Consider the following 17,803-nt stretch of genomic DNA (forward strand, 5'->3'; position numbering starts at 1 on the left):
AAAATACATATTTTTGTTACTTTTTTTTAGCTTTAAATTGTTTTTTTTCTATCCAGACAGCAGATGGAACTCTCAGTTCTTTTCCACATGCGTGTTTCTCGATACCTCTACCATATGTTATATAAAGTCTGTGGGTTACAGGGATCAGTAGCTCAAGGTAAAATTTAAGTACACAAGTCAATGAATCAAATGGCTCTGCTCATGTTTTCAGTGAGAATGGTTGTGCCTTTAAGCTGAAGATTGAAATAAAAAATGAACTTTGCGGTGGGATTCCCTCCACACTGCAAGAGGCAAATGCTCATTTTTTTGCCTAGGGTTCTTTTATAAAACACGTTTACTGACCTTATCCTTCACTTCCCTGGTAGTGCTCTACTCTTTTATCTGACTTTTATTTGTAGGTTGACCCCAAGTATTCCCACGTATAATGCAAGACTGTTGGTTCTGCATTGTATTTGATGTTGTCCAAACGATGGACAGTGCGTCAAGAGCAACCTGAAGAAACAGCTTCAGGGGACTCTAGGCAAAAATTAATATGTAACCCTTGCAGTGTGGGGGGATCCCAACTGAAAAAGTAGCTGTTTTATTCCTATGAAGTTCAGTAAGAAAGCTTCTTTGATTGTGCTGTATTTATACCTTATTTACACTGTAAAACAAAAAGCATGAGTGTTTGAGTGTGCGTACTTGGACAAGGCAGTATATAAAATAAAACAAAAGTACGAAAAAATTAAAGGGACAGTGTAAAAATTAAATAAATAAGAAAAAAAAATGTGCTCCATACCTCCTCCTCCTGCTCGCATGCTGAAGCAAACGCAAACAAAAGTGACACACACGATGTTAGCACCATACTTGTGAAGTATTGCTGCAAACATTAGTGTAAGGACCATATTTTTAGCACTAGAGCTTCTCTATATCTCTAAACAGGTAACCTGTAAAAATTTTGAAACCTTCGTCTATGAAGATTTTTAAGTATCGTAGTTTGTAGCCAAGCCATTCCACCAGCATGCACAATTTTAAAGCGTGAGATGTTAGGTATCTATTTACTCAGCGTAACAACATCTTTTACATTTTACCAATTGGGTTATATATTGTGTTTTTTGGCATTGAAATTGAAAGTGTATTTTAAAAAAAAAAAAAAAAGTGCGTTTCATAAACTTCTGCGCAAATAGCTTGTAACATAAAAAATTCCAACAATCACCATTTTATTCTCTAGGGTCTCTGACAAAAAATATAATGTTTGGGGTTCTAAGAATTTTTCTAGCAAAAAATACAAATTTAAACTTATAAACAAAAAAGTGCCAGACAAGGCCTGGTCAGCAAGTGGATATACAGTGGGTACGGAAAGTATTCAGACCCCCTTAAATTTCTCACTCTTTGTTATATTGCAGCCATTTGCTAAAATCATTTAGGTTCATTCTTCTTCCTCATGAATGTACACATAGCACCCCATACTGACAGAAAAACACAGAATTGTTGACATTGTTGCAGATTTATTAAAAAAGAAAAACTGAAATATCACATGGTCCTAAGTATTCAGACCCTTTGCTGTGACACTCATATATTTAACTCAGGTGCTTTCCATTTCTTCTGATCATCCTTGAGATGGTTCTACACCTTCATTTGAGTCCAGCTGTGTTTGATTATACTGATTGGACTTGATTAGGAAAGCCACACACCTGTCTATATAAGACCTTCCAGATCACAATGCATGTCAGAGCAAATGAGAATCATGAGGTCAAAGGAACTGCCTGAAGAGCTCAGAGACAGAATTGTGGCAAGGCACAGATCTGGCCAAGGTTACAAAAAGATTTCTGCTGCACTTAAGGTTCCTAAGAGCACAGTGGCCTCCATAATCCTCAAATGGAAGACGTTTGGGACGACCAGAACCCTTCCTAGAGCTGGCCGTCCAGCCAAACTGAGCTATCAGGGGAGAAGAGCCTTGGTGAGAGAGGTAAAGAAGAACCCAAAGATCACTGTGGCTGAGCTCCAGAGATGCAGTCAGGAGATGGGAGAAAGTTGTAGAAAGTCAACCATCACTGCAGCCCTCCACCAGTCGGGGCTTTATGGCAGAGTGGCCCGACGGAAGCCTCCCTCAGTGTAAGACACATGAAAGCCCGCATGGAGTTTGCTAAAAAACACCTGAAGGACTCCAAGATGGTGAGAAATAAGATTCTCTGGTCTGATGAGACCAAAATAGAACTTTTTGGCCTTAATTCTAAGCGGTATGTGTGGAGAAAACCAGGCACTGCTCATCACCTGTCCAATACAGTCCCAACAGTGAAGCATGGTGGTGGCAGCATCATGCTGTGGGGGTGTTTTTCAGCTGCAGGGACAGGACGACTGGTTGCAATCGAGGGAAAGATGAATGCGGCCAAGTACAGGGATATCCTGGACAAAAACCTTCTCCAGAGTGCTCTGGACCTCAGACTGGGCCGAAGGTTTACCTTCCAACAAGACAATGACCCTAAGCACACAGCTAAAATAACGAAGGAGTGGCTTCACAACAACTCCGTGACTGTTCTTGAATGGCCCAGCCAGAGCCCTGACTTAAACCCAATTGAGCATCTCTGGAGAGACCTAAAAATGGCTGTCCACCAACGTTTACCATCCAACCTGACAGAACTGGAGAGGATCTGCAAGGAGGAATGGCAAAGGATCCCCAAATCCAGGTGTGAAAGACTTGTTGCATCTTTCCCAAAAAGACTCCTGGCTGTATTAGATCAAAAGGGGGCTTCTACTAAATACTGAGCAAAGGGTCTGAATACTTAGGACCATGTGATATTTCAGTTTTTCTTTTTTAATAAATCTGCAACAATGTCAACAATTCTGTGTTTTTCTGTCAGTATGGGGTGCTATGTGTACATTCATGAGGAAGAAGAATGAACTTAAATTATTTTAGCAAATGGCTGCAATATAACAAAGAGTGAAAAATTTAAGGGGGTCTGAATACTTTCCGTACCCACTGTACATGCATCAAGGCACTTTTGAAAAGTATGATCACTAACTTGTTACTATCAAGAGGTGCCTTGATATGGCAGTGTGGCTTTAAAAAGCTTATGCATCCTGATGATTGGAAACTTCAATCTCTTACTCCCTGAATGTCAGACCTCTGCGGAGAGACCACTGATGCCACGCAGAGATCAAGGAAGCTTCTCTGCAGCGTGCTGGCAGGGACAGGCTTTTCTAATCAAACTGTGGCTCTTTTCTAAAGAAAATAAACTGGAAGACCTTTCACACCCTTTGTTTTATGCATCAAGAATGTATTTAACTGATTTAAAATTAAAATTCAGTTAGGCCCGAATGTCAAGAGGACACCTTTTACACCCTTCCTGGACAGTTTTTTATTATAGGCAGAAGGTTTTTTTTTTTTTTGACAATGAAAGACTCCCAATGCTATTGTCTCATTGGTAGGTGTGGCATTGAGATCTTGGACACTGGGAAGGAAACCAGAGGCATATCTGGTAACACAATGGAGGGGGAATTTGCTAAAACTGCAGCAGATGACATCTAGAGGAGCTGTGCATAGTACCTAATCAGCTTAGAGCATCGGTTTGTTAACCACTTCTAGACCGGAAGGATTTAACCCCTTAATAACCAGGCCTTTTTTTTGCGATTCGGCACTGCGTTACTTTAACGGACAATTGCGCAGTCATGCCACCCTGTACCCACATAAAATTGATGTACTTTTTCCCCGCAAATAGAGATTTCTTTTGGTGGTATTTGATCACCACTGCAATTTTTATTTTTTGCGCTACAAACAAAAAAAGAGCAACAATTCTAAAAAAAAAAAAAAAAAAAAATATTTTTTCACTTTTTGCTATATAACATTCTCAATAAAAAAATAATGTAAAAATCTAATTTTTGCTTTTTTTTTTAGGCCAATTTGTATTCTGCTACATATTTTTGGTAAAAAAAAAAAAAAATCCCAATAAGTGTATTTTGATTGGTTTGCGCAAAAGGTATTGCGTCTACCAACTAGGGAAAAGATTTATGTCATTTTAATTAATTAATTAATTAATCTACTAGTAATGGTGGTGATCAGTGATTTTTAGTGGAACTGCGACGTTGCGGCGAACAGATCGGACCCCTAACGGACATTTTTTACACTTTTGGGGGGACCAGTGACATTACTACAGTAATCAGTGCTAAGAATATGCACTGTTACTGTAATAATGACACTGGCAGGGAAGGGGTTAACCCAGGGGCGATCAAAGGGTTAAATGTATGCCTAGAAGGTGTTTTCTAACTGTAAGGGGGAAGGGCTTGGAATCTACACAGAGACCTGTGTTCCTAAATAGAAGGAACACAGTTTCTCCTGTTGTAAACACAGCAGACCGTTGTTCTCTCTGAAATCAATCCAGGAGGAATCATAAATTGGAGGAACACAGGAGCTCTGTATTGATTCCAGAGAGAACAACGGTCAGCTGTGTTTACAACAGCAGACTGCCGTTCTCTCTTCACAGGGAGCAATCGCAGGTGTCTGGCAGCAATCGCAGCCGCCGGCCCACGTGAATCAGCTTCCCCACTGGCGAATGGTGAGCCAGTCTGCCGCAGTATATGAGCGGCCGGTGGTCGGCAAGCGGTTAAGGTATGAAAATGAAATAGAGAAGCTGATTGGTTGCCATGCACAACTGCTATAAAATCTGTCAGTTCCAGTTTTAGTAAATTCCCCTCAATGAATACCGACTATAATTTGGATCATGCCGCAGAATTCCATATAACTGAACTGGACTGATAAAGTCACTCTTCTACATTTACACATTGGGTCCTGCTTGTTATTCAGCCTATAACTACTCCCACTTCTATATTTAGTAGTCTTCCTCTAGGTTACCCTAGACAAATTACAGCTAGAATCCTTTTTGCTGCCATGGGCATAATAAACAATTTTCTTGCCCCCAGCTCTTATAAACAGCGTGTCTCTTGTTTCAATTAAAAATAAAGAAAGAATCCAGGGAAATGCTAAATGTTGCACGCAGCAAAATATATCCTATTGTTAGTTAGAAAGGAAAAGTATCTGGTTTTGTTTATTGAGTTTCTAGTATAATTAATTATGATTCAAAAGAGTTGTTCACAGTTCAGCTGATATACAGTTCATAACTAAACATTTTAAATAGAAAGTGATTGCTGAACTGGAGACGATAATGAGAGTATTGAATTTTGATTGTATCGGTTTTTTCAACATCCTGCCAAAATAAAATATCCTACATAGATTAGCAATAAGTCTATAGGCACACTTGATCTTCAGGGTAGTGTTGGAGACCGGGTAGTCACGCAAACAAACCAAGCAATATTGGACAATCCATCTTCAGTAATTTTAATCATTTAGCTTAGAGGAAGAACAACCACATCCCATTTTCAGCAATAGCATAAAGCCCTTAGGAAATGAGTGATATAGTAGTATTTACTGTAAAAAAAATGTACTAAGATATTCTACAGTTTGGTTAAACCAGGTTTTGTTATGTTTTTGATAAAAAAAAATGATATGATTTTACGTAAGCCTCAAACATACAAACATATATGTTTAGTGCATTATTAATCCAAGACTTTAAAATGTTGATATTGTTACATCATTATCAATCCATTCTTTTAAAACCCAATTCCAGCCAAGGCATTTCTTGTTTGCTTTGGATAGCATGGGAAAGGCTAGAATTGTTTCCTGCATTTTATTGCATTTATGCCCCCATTAAGGAATTGTCCCCTAAATTCTTGTTCTGGTGACCAGGGCCGGGACAAGGGGTGGGCAGGAGGGACGGTTGCCCTGGGTGCAATGGTTTATTGCAGGCATGGGGGGGGGCGCCTTGAACCTAACCCTAAGGGAAGGGGGGGGGGCACAGTTTGGCATCCTTGCCCTTGGCGCTGGATGACCTTGTCCCGGCACTGCTGGTGACAGGAGGTCAGAAAAATAGGACATTTTATAAAATCTCTCAAATGGGTTCACAGACAGCAACTAAAACATTTTAGAAAGTAGAAGAAAGGCTAAGATCTCTGCAAGGTTTACTTGCTGTCTCAGTGACCCCTTGTTTCTCATTGCTTGTTCTGGTGTCACAGGAGGGTCAGTGGTGCACGTTGTAGGGTACATCTCCCCAGTGGTGTCACAAACAGCAATACAAATCTGCCAGAACTTCTAACTCTTCCTCACAAAATCTAAAACTTAAAAAAGTTATGATAGGACTTTTAAAGCATATCTTTCTTTAAATGTAGAATTCCGCATTGATACGTTTCTAACATGTCACAATATACAGCAACAGCATCATTTAAAAAAAAAATAATAAAATCAGTCCCTGAACTCCAAGTCAAGTGTATTTGCACAGGACAAAAAAATGGTCACTTCCCCCACCTATAACTGGTCTTAACAGCAAGGAGCACTGGAAGGGAAAACCCATGTCAAAAAAGCCAAAGAATTTCCAGTCACAACTTACCAACCAGCCAGCGACCAACCGAATTAACCTGTCTAACAGTATACGTTAAAAACAGGGGTTTAGCTGCACACATTTGCAAATACATGCGTAAGCTGCAGGCCACAGCAAGGCCCCCTTTTATCTGCAGACCCTAACTCTACCTTTAAAGAGTCTCCACAGTGAGAGCACATGTTTTCTAATGGATAGATGGAGGACAGGTGACTGGAGGGAGCCCATCCCTCCCTAAAGGCGCAGGAACGCCCTGAACAAAGTGGAGGATAGATATGTGGGTGTACCTAAAACAGCACATGTCCCTTCCCCAAAACATATGTAGAAATGGCAAAGGAAGAGTGTCCCAGGGGAATTTGGATGGACAAGGCGGAGTTAAATCAGTATAATAAGTATAGAAGACGAAGGTGAGTAGGATAAAAGACAAGATTTATTAAACAAATATAAAATGTATACAAAAATACAAGACTAACAACAATCAATGTATAAAAAAGTACATAATCAGGGAGATATGTTCAAATCCATTGCATGTGGACCAGTCTAATAGGTGGTATCACTAGCTCTTCATGCAGTAAGAACATCCCGACATGTTTCAGAGTCTAACAATGATTCCTTCTTCAGGGAAATATCGGAAGAACATATACCCATCACAATTATATCGCGAAGCGATATATGTCCACACAAGCAACACAGCTAAAGAATAGATATTAGGTCCACTGTAAGTCTAAATCTGCCCAGTGTGTGATTTTATAAATAAAGACCACAGGGATTTATAAAGGAGGAAAACTCCAATGGTGGATGAACCCAGCGAGACCTGGGAACTATTGTTCACCTCCGGATGATTGTGCCCTGGTCACAAGGAACGCAGAAAGTAGGAGAGACCATCTAATCCAGATATTAAATCAGTATATAGACAGAAGGAGATGTGAGCAGGTCAGCGGTGGCCAGTGGTGTGAGGGACAACTGCACAACTTACCAACCAGCCAGCGACCAACCAAATTAACCTGTCTATCAGTATGCGTTAAAAACAGGGGTTTAGTTGCACACATTTGCAAATACATGCGTAAGCTGCAGGCCATGGCAAGGCGCCCTGATATCTGCAGTCCCTAACTCTACCTTTAACGAGTCTCCACAGTGGGAGCACATATATTCTGATGGATAGAGGGAGGACAGGGGACTAGAGGGAGCCCACCCCTCCTTAAAGGTGCAGGGGCACACTGAACACCCAGCACATTGCACAATGGCAGCCAAGGTGTCAGCGCATTGCCTGTCCAATATAACAACAATACAAAAAGTGGTCACTTCCCCCACCTATAACTTGTCTTATCAGCAAGGAGCACTGGAAGGGCGAACTCATGTCAAAAAAAGGCAAGAAATTTTCAGTCACAACTTACCAACCAGCCAGCGACCAACCAAATTAACCTGTTGACCTGCCGCCATATAACTGTGGCAGCTGGTCAGCAAGTGGGTAAAATAACTTGTCTTTATTAAAATAGTAACTTATGTCCAAAACACTCACATTTTACTGGTGCTGCAAGTGCACCAGGCTATTTATAGCATAAAAACAGAGCCTTAAAGGAGAACTCCAGGCAAAACCTAACTAATGCTAAACCTGCTTTGTGCTACATTCTAAACCTAATCTATCTAACCCTGTAATGTAAAAATCACTGTACTTACCTATTTTGCACCCAATCCAGTCAGGTCTCCAGCTGCGGAAGCTCTGTGCAGGAGAGGACCGACAACGGCTGTGAAGTGGCTGGGAAGTGACGTCACCCATAGACTTACTATGGGGCTTCAGTTGTCGGATGCCTTTCCTGCGCCCGCCTCCAAGCTGAAGCCGCCACTGACAGCTGATGCTGGGACCAGACCAGATCAGCTGCAGAAAAGGTAAGTACAGTGATTTTTGCTTTGCAGGGTTTATTATTGGTAGATTAGGTTTAAAATGTGGCAAAGAGCAGGTTTAGCATTAGTTAGGTTTTGCCTGGAATGCTACTTTAAGCCGAGATTAACCATCCATCATAATATGTTTACTGGAGTCCTCGAGTGACGTGCGCGCCTTAGTGTCATGTCAGAATGGCCCTCCACACTGTCTATTTGCAATATTTGTGACATATTCACATCTACATTTCAGATATAACCACAGTGCTATGTCCTCCTAAAGAAGACGCATCAAGGCTTATTCATATGATTGAGGCATCTATAATTGCCGATATGTTATTGAGCATGGTGGTTGTGTTATATTGATGTTTCATTAACTAGCTGGTGGTTTTAATGTGATGTACATAATGCTTTTCATAAGGAACTAATAAATACTGTATTTTTTAAATATTTGTTTCGACACCCATTTCTTTATGTGCCTAATAAGTCCCAATCCCAATCAATATTATAATTTTTCTATTTTGTTCAAGGGATGAGGCACTGCTTCATCAGCCCGGACTATTCATTTTTGTTTTAACTTTGTCTCAACTAGAACACAGTAAATCAACTTTTAGATTTACATTTTCTAAGCTGTGTGAAAAAAATAGAGAGAGAGAAGATGGTTGGTTGCTACAGGCATAGTTGAGATAGAACTTGTCTCAGACACTTTTCAATAATTCCTCCTACAGCATCAGAGAATTTAATTTTGTATAGGCCCTGTTCTATTATAGTGGAACATGTAGCTAGTTGGTGTGAGCTGGCTGATCAGCAAGTATCCTGACACTTTGAGAAAAGCTGCTCTGTGCCTATACATTTTATTGATTCACCATTGTGTAGTCTAGAAATGGATCCATGCATTGTACATGTACTTATCCATTTTTATATTTTTTACAAATAACCTTTTATTTAAATCTATTTAAGTAACCACACTTTTGCAATGGATTTTATTACATTATTAAGAATTCATATTCATGTATCTCTTATTATAAATAAAAATGATCTATTATTATTAAATACATTTATTTTTTTTAGGATTTTTTATGCTTTGATTTTCTGCAATGTTGGGTTAGAAAACTTGAATATTTTATTTCTGTTCTTTTTCAGACTTGCGGAACTATGATAGCAACTGGAGGAGTTATAACAGGACTGGCAGCCTTAAAAAGGCAAGATTCAGCCAGATCCCAGCACCTCCTTTCCCGGCCTACATCTCCACCACCTGAGAAGAAGCCTGTAAGACGTCGTCCAAGAGCAGATGTAGTGATTGTTAGAGGGAAGATTCGACTTTACTCTCCTTCTGGATTCTTCCTGATTTTGGGGGTCTTGATTTCTGTAGCAGGAATTGCAATGGCAGTACTTGGTTACTGGCCTCAAAAAAACACATTTTTAACACCAGAGCTTGCTTTAGAAGTTAATAAAACAGAAATACTTCGAGAAACTGGGATGATGGTAAAATTTTTTGAGCAGCATCTGCATTCTGAGAAAATGAAAATGCTGGGTCCTTTCACAATGGGTATAGGAATATTTATCTTTATTTGTGCTAATGCTATACTTCATGAAAATCGTGACAAGGAAACAAAAGTTATTCATATGAGGGATATATATTCAACTGTTATAGATGTTCACAGCATGAGGATCAAAGAACAGAAGCATCTAAATGGCGCTTTCTCTGGCTTTTATGGGGAAACTGAGTTTCGTCATTCTGATAATCCTTGTGCCTCCAAATTGGCCGCCAATACTATTGCATCTTTTCCTGGAAGCTACAGGAGTTGCAGCTCTATTGATGATGAAGAGCGCTTTCCCAGGGAGAGCAAAGGTTTTACTAATCTTCTGCCTCCGCTTCTTATGGAACGATCAGGCTCAATGTTTGGCCTTCATAGTCATTCTAATAGGAGTGGAGATGATAAAAATAGCAGTTCCAAGAAATGTGAAACTAAGTCCATAGTGTCATCTTCAATCAATGCTTTCACATTACCTGTAATAAAACTGAATAACTGTGTTATTGATGAGCCTGATATAAATAACATTACAGAAGACTCAGAAATCAACAGTAGCAGGCCGAGGAAAGTATCAATGGATTCCCTAGCATTTCCTATACCAGATGATGGAAACAGACAATATAAACCTCCCAATTCACCTTTATCACGTAGCTACTCTATTATGGAACCACTCAGAAGTGACTGTTCTTTAGCCCCTGCACCAAATAATGGTAAGCTTTTATCCCCAGGTGCAGCTCCAAAACAGTTTGGATCCAACACTTCTTTGCATATTTTATCTTCGCATTCTAAATCTTTAGACTTAGACAGAGGTCCTTCTACACTTACAGTTCAAGCTGAACAAAGAAAGCATCCAAGCTGGCCAAGGCTTGACCGCAGTAACAGCAAGGGGTACATGAAACTTGAGAACAAAGAAGATCCAATGGACAGGTTGATTGTACCCCAGGCCCCTCCAGCAAAAAAAGACTTCACCAATAAGGAAAAACTGCTCATGATCTCAAGATCGCACAATAACTTAAGTTTTGAACATGATGAGTTTTTAAGTAATAACCTTAAGAGGGGCACATCAGAAACAAGATTTTAAATTTTAGCTAAAGACTTGTAACTCCCATATAAAATATAATTTGTATATATGTATGTATGTATGTATGTATGTATATATATATATATATATATATATATATATATATATATATATATATATATATTATAGAGCTAATGTTACTTGTTTATGTTCTCAGGCCTGTAGCAGGAAATTCTCAATAACATAGCATATATGATTTGTTCCCAAACCAGAGGGTATGAGTTAATAAAAGGTGTCTTAGACAAACATTGTCTCAACTGGATCGCATTCACTCAGCTTTTACATTTTCATTTTCTAAACTGTGTAGGAAAAAATAAAGATAGAAGCTAATTGGTTGCAATGGACAATTGTACCAGTTAAGACAGAACTTGTTTCAGACACCTTTTATTAATATTTCTGCGTGTGTTATTAGTAGGAGTTCAGCCAGTTGATGGGGTAGTCAGTATATAAGCGACATCTCACTTCTGATGCTTAGCTCCTCTAGAATCATCCTCGGGCTAAATAAGTAAAGCTAAATAAAGGGGTACTGTAAATATAAATATGCCATAGGTAAACCTTCAGGATTATAAAATAAAACTAACTTTTTAGATTGTACATAAGCCAAACTGGTTCACGTTAACCCAAAAGCAACCAATAAGACTCCTCCTGAACTAATGATACTGAAATGTACATTTCGATGAATGATATGGCATATTGTACTTTGCACTTGCCTTTGTACTACCCTACTATTTGGAAGGTTTATGGTGTAAGGCTTAGCAGCAGAATAAACCTATCTGCACAGATAATGTCCTCACCAGATTGACTGATTTAGGATATCTTTAAAAATTAGCTTTGTTGCATTCATCCTGCCCATTGTTACTTTTTCTTTTATAAGACTAGAAAGGAAAAGAGTCCATCCTTTTCTAACAACAGACACCAGCCTAGTGTTGTAGACATAATCCACTATCCAGTATATGTCCATATCAGTACAGCACAGGAGTGTTGTTTGTTGGGATGGTTATTTGAAACTTAGCTGACTTCAGGGGGTGCAATCTGATTGCTCTTTCCATGGACCCCTTACCAAAATGGGAATTATATCAAAATACAATGCACCAACATGATTTTAGGAGTTATTTGTAATATCACTCCCCTCCCATGCAAGGACTTTATTACAAAGAGTTAAAACATAATCTTAAGGCCCCTTTTACACTTGTGCGACTTGTCCTGCGACTTGGGACTGCAAAGTTGTATGACAAGTCGTACTCCATGATTTCTACTGAGTAATGTTAATATCTGTGCAAATTCAAGTTGCAACAACTTCAAAGTAGGACCTTCACTACTTTGGGCCAATTTTAATGCATTTCGAGGTTCATAGACAAAGGCATTGCTTCATGTCCAGTCAAAATTGTGGCAAAATCGCATGATTATTTAGGTCGCATAAGTGTGAAAGGGGCCTAAAGCAACTTGCACCTATGTACAGTAACTTGGCATATTCCCTTCAGGCTAGAGTGATATTTCACAAGAAGAAACCAAAACGACAAATGCATGATGTTTGTATTATCCTTACAATTGTCCCGCATTTATGAATTTAATAAATTCATTATAGATTTACAAAAAAGTATTATTTACATGCAAGTGCACCAGCTTTATGCCCCAAGTAATTTCCACTGTATTGGAGCCTGAGTTTAAAAAGTAAAAAAAAAAACAGCACAACGGACAATGCTTACAGTCAATAAAATATGTTTCTTGTGCTGCTTGCTAAGATTTTAGTTGAAATCCTCTGATGCCTCCTATCCCTGCAGGTTCCGTGGGGTTATTATGATCTGAGTGACCTGACATATGCATTCTTCAAGAGTTCCAACTATGCCTGCCGATTTTGCCTACCTCCTCTATTCATAGAAGCTTCCATGAATGAAAAACAATCTATGAGTGGAGGACCAGCAGATTAATAAAAGGCCCACCTTCTTCAATTCATAGATTGCATTTCATTCACGGAAGCTTTAGTAGAACGTCTACAAGTGGCGGAGTGGTAGAATGGTTGGGCATAGTCTGCACACTTGATGAGTGCATAACATGTCCCTCAGCTCATATTAACCCCCTCAGCACCAGCAGATTATTGCTGCGGTTGTAGGGGGGATATTAGGACTGAAGATTTCAACTATAACCTCAACTAGCAGCACAAAAGACACTTCCATTCATTGTGCTAAGTTAAAAAAAAAAAAATACTTTTTGACAAAACATTAAATCTGAATTTTTTGCAAAAAGCAAGAATTATTTTTTCCAACAAAATTAGGAAATGTGTTATTATATTTGAATACATATTATTTCAGTTCCATGTGTCATTTAAGGAGGAAGTGAAAAAACTTGTGAAGCAACACTTGTCCCACTTTAAGAGTATAGCCAAACATTTTTGAAGTTCTGGATTGAGTAGGAATGGGTAATACCTCTAATGTAGAAAGATGATCTGCACACCAGTAGCTGCTCTTAAAAAATCGTCATCTTTATTAAAGAACCACAGAACACAACTGCAGTGCTGATAAGATCAGTTGATGCGTTTCAGCGTATAAGGCCTTAGTCGTAATACCTCTAATACAGCTGCCATTTTCCTTTTTTTTAATGTACCATTGGAGAAGTTTCCTTTCATTTCCTGTCCCAGAAATAGAGCAGAAAGTTGGATAAAAAAATATCCCGAAATAATTGAGAGGAATTCTTCTCTTAGAAAGTTCTTCCCAGAACAGGTGTCCTCATTGAAAGATTTCCCTTTAGCTCTTGTTCTGGAGCTAACTCTAAGGGCTCTTCCGCTGCGGGACTTTTTTTTTTTTTTTTTCACGGAGCGGATGACATTTCTGTCATCCGCTCCGTAGGTCCGCATATCATCCCATCCGTTTGCGAATGTAAGTCTATGGGGGATTGCGGATGTCAGCGGATGACACCGCTGACATCCGATTTTCCTTCCTTTCTGTTTTTTGAACGGAACAAAAATAAGGTTTTTTCAGTTCCAAAAAACGGAACAGAACTGACAGGAGGAAAATCGGATGTCAGCGGATGGTATTCCACTGATATCCGCAATGCCATAGACTTACATTATGTCCGCAAATCATCCGCAAAAAAATAGGATGATTTGCGGACATACGGAGCGCCCGTGTGAAAGGGCCCTAAAGCTATTGATTTCCCTCAATTTCTTTCTCAGTGACAATGGTCACCAATTCAAAAAGAGTGGTGAATCTTTCCAACGGGGACATAGAATAAAATTTATTATTAACCGTTCCCTACTCTATCCAAAACAAAACAAAAATATGTTTTGCCTAGAGATATACTTGTACCCTAAGCCCATGTAATTGGGAAAAGGGGAAAGGGTTAATAAAAATGTAACAATTCTTTTATTAATGTTTTTACCGCACTGTAGTTGTAGTTTTATGAACAGTTGCCTTTAAGTATTCCTATTTTTTTGCATCTTTACATTTTTAGTGCAATACTATTTGCATATATTAATAATACAGGCAAAGCTTGAATTAAGCTTGCCAAGGTTACAATGAAATATTAAAATGTAAAAGTCTTCATTACTATCTAAGAAAAAGATGCACTTTATTGCCTTTAGATTAGGCACCCTGTACGTATCGTTTCTATGCGCTCTCAAATCCCTAATCCACTGCTAGAGCCCCAAAAAGTCCTGAGAAAGTATTGATGTTCTCATAACTCAAAGCTTTTACAGTTCCCTTACCATTAAATGATTGCTCTTGGGTCAGGTGATTGACCCCTTAGGGCTCTTTCACACGGGCAATCCGATCAGATCCGCCTGTCAGTTTTTTAGGCGGATCTGATCGGATCCTCCATGCAGCTCTATGGGGCAGCGGATGTCAGCGGAGACACCTCCGCTGACACCCACTGCCATCCGCATCCAATCCTGTCCGTGAAATCTGGACGGATGGAAATCCTATTTTTCCATCCTTTCAGGAATCGGATCGAATCGGATGAGAGCGGACAGACGGTCCGCTCTCATCTGATCCCCCAAAGAGAGCAGCGGGGGCTGTGACACCTCCCTCTCCGCACTGCAAGCGGAGACGGAGCTGTCATCCGCCGGCTCAGCGGGGATCGGGGGATCGATTATCGCTGAGCAACACGGATCCGCCTATGGAGGCGGACTGTGTGAAAGAGCCCTTAATCTCTAAGATCACTGGAGACCAGGAATGGAGGGGTGTCACATGTTCCCCCATACATGGAAGTACTGGTGCCTAGCCGCAGATTAGGATGAAGGTGGTGATAGTCAACCCTTTGAGTTGAGAGTAAATAAAGCATGCTTTTGCTGCCTACTATAACGTGTTACTTTGGTTTCTTTGGGCAAATTACAAATTCATTCTAACTATATGTAAATAGGAAGAAGCATCAAATGCTAAATGTTTATGGGTATTATCCAATTCTATTTTCTATAGGTGCTACTGTCAATTTAGCTATCTTTTGAAATGTCTTATAGCTGTTTATACATTAGAAGTGTTTATATTGATATAAAGGTGTATATATTATTTTTTCTACTGACAAAAATGACATATTGTGACCAAATTAATAACATTGATAATAAACAGTCTTTAGTTCGGTTTGTGTAAGCCAAAGAAGTGTTCCAATGAAATCCTATTCCTTTCATTTACTATTTTAAAGAACAATTTTACCAAAGCAGTTGTTTGTTTATTCTGTACTCTTGTACAGTCTGTCAGTCTGTCTGTTTCATATGTAGTTGACAAAGTTGGGCCCCTTTCACACGGGCGATCCGATCTAATCCGATCCGCCTGATCGGATGCTCCATGCATCCCTATGGGGCAGCGAATGTCAGCGGAGACATGTCCACTGACACCCGCTGTTCTCCGATCTGATCCTGTCCATGAAATCCGGATGGATGGAAACCCTATTTTCCATCCTTTTTGAAGATCGGGTCGGATGGGATCGGATGAGAACGGACAGGCGGTCCATTCTCATCCGATCTCCCCATAGAGGACAGCGGGGATCTGACAGCTCAGTCTCTGCACACAGAGCAGAGAGGGAGCTGTCATCCGCCTGCTCAGCGGGGATCGCCGGATCAATCCCCCGCTGAGCAGAACTGACTCCATCAAGCGGTGTGCCCATGTGAAAGAGGCCTTACTGATATGAGTATTTCTACATGGACAACACAGTTATTGAACAATTACAGGACACAACCTAAACCAATCAGTGAGCTACCATTGTAGCTGTGATAAAAAAACAGGTATTTCACTCAGGATTTCTCTGTAATCCACAACCATAAGCCAGAATCTAGGGAGCAGCTACAGCGTGGGCAGCTGGATTTGTACCTAAAGTGTTACTAAACCCACAACAGTAAATTCGGGCTGTATATGCTGCATATAGGCTGTAAATGCAGTAAAGCATTCTTTTTATACTCACTGTGGAAGCTAAGGGGTTAACCCTGTGCTTGTGTAAAAAGGCTGTTTGATCCTGTCTTCTCTGATCCTCCCTTTTCCACTATCCCCTATTTTATCTCCTGATAGAACAGAGCCTTGGGGGGACTCTGCACATGCTCAGTTTGGCGTGTATTGCTAGAGAGTTTTTTTTTTTTTGGGAGGGTGAATGTTATCAGCACAGGGACAGTCAGCACTGTCCAGACAGAGGGTCAGGGGTCCTTCAGCCTCATAGGACAGTCAAAGTAGAATGAAAACTCCTCTTACAAGCTTGAACCAGACACTAATAGAAGTCAAATGATTGCTATATATTGCTGATGATAAAAGGTTTTTAGCAGTTTCTATTTACTAAAATATTGCATTTCTAATGCTCTGTGTACTGTGGGAGACCAGATATAGAGAATGCAGGCTCCTATGTTTAGTAATACTTTAATAAAACCTGGCCATGTATACTCCTAATTCTCTCTCCAATTCTGTATAACAAGTTACATTCGGACATTTAAGGCAGGTTTGAATATAATTGGTGGCTGTGAAAAACATTAGGCATTTTGTATGCTATGTTTTTACATATTAAAAATAAAGTAAAAGTAACTAACTAACTAACAAGAGATGGGGCACCATATACATTTTTTGATGAAAAAAGTGTTTTTTTGCAGATAAACTATAAATGCAGCAATCATTCTCCTAAAGCTTGGCCTCGTGAATAGCTGCCCCAAAACTTCCACTTCCCGCAAAATCACATACCTGTATGTCATTTTGAGGAAGTTATTGTATTGGGGAGATACCCGTAGCTAGAGGCATCACCCCGGTACCATTTTTAGAGCGAATGGTTGGCTTTCGTGCGATGACAACTGATGTGGCTAAGCAGCCACTAGGCTGTTATCACAAGCAGCAAGAAGGGACGTCCCCCCCCCCCCCCCCGCCACCTTCCGCTGCTCTGCCTGGGTCTCCCATTCCAGAGCAACCTGCCGCCATGTCCTCTGGCTGGCCGGAGACCCGAACAAAGCCGGAATCAGTTTTTAATCGGGTCTCCTTTGTAGTAGCCTGGAAGTGACTTCACAACGTCCCTTCCAATTTACTCAGCAGCCAATGGTGCCTAATTTAAAAAATCTGTGTTTAAGTGTTCAAAAATGCAGATTTTGGCATTTCGAATACTTTGAAGTGCAGAGAAGGGGTTTAGGGTCTTTTAGACCCCAGATCCCCCCATAAAAAAGTACCTGCCACTGCCTATTACTGTCATAAGGGATGTTAACATTCCTTGTGACAGCAATCAAAGTGATCAGATTTTTTTTTTTTTAAAGGGACAGTGTAAAAATAAAAATAAAATAAATATATAAAAACATTTTTAAAGCGTGCTCACGCACCAAAAAAAGCACGCATGTAAGTCGCGCCTGCAAATATAAACAGTGTTCAAATCACACATGGTAGGTATCGCCACAATCATTAGAGCGGGAGCAACAATTCTAAGACACCTCCTCTGTAACTCTAAACTGGTAACCGTTA

General features: G+C 39.9%; 1 protein-coding gene across 1 annotated transcript in view; it reads left to right on the top strand.

The window, feature by feature from the left end:
* The window catches only part of TMEM200A (transmembrane protein 200A), a 213,877-nt gene extending 202,958 nt beyond the window's left edge, over positions 1-10,919 (top strand). The window contains exon 2 of the mRNA XM_082249094.1: positions 9,426-10,919. Within this exon, the coding sequence (XP_082105220.1) occupies positions 9,438-10,898 (1,461 nt within the window). The 5' untranslated portion in view covers positions 9,426-9,437 and the 3' untranslated portion in view covers positions 10,899-10,919. The remainder of the gene's footprint in view (positions 1-9,425) is intronic.
* Positions 10,920-17,803: the final 6,884 nt, after the last annotated feature.

This window comes from Pelophylax lessonae (genome assembly GCF_965119305.1).
Source record: "Pelophylax lessonae genome assembly, chromosome: 3".
Lineage (NCBI taxonomy): Eukaryota > Metazoa > Chordata > Amphibia > Anura > Ranidae > Pelophylax > Pelophylax lessonae.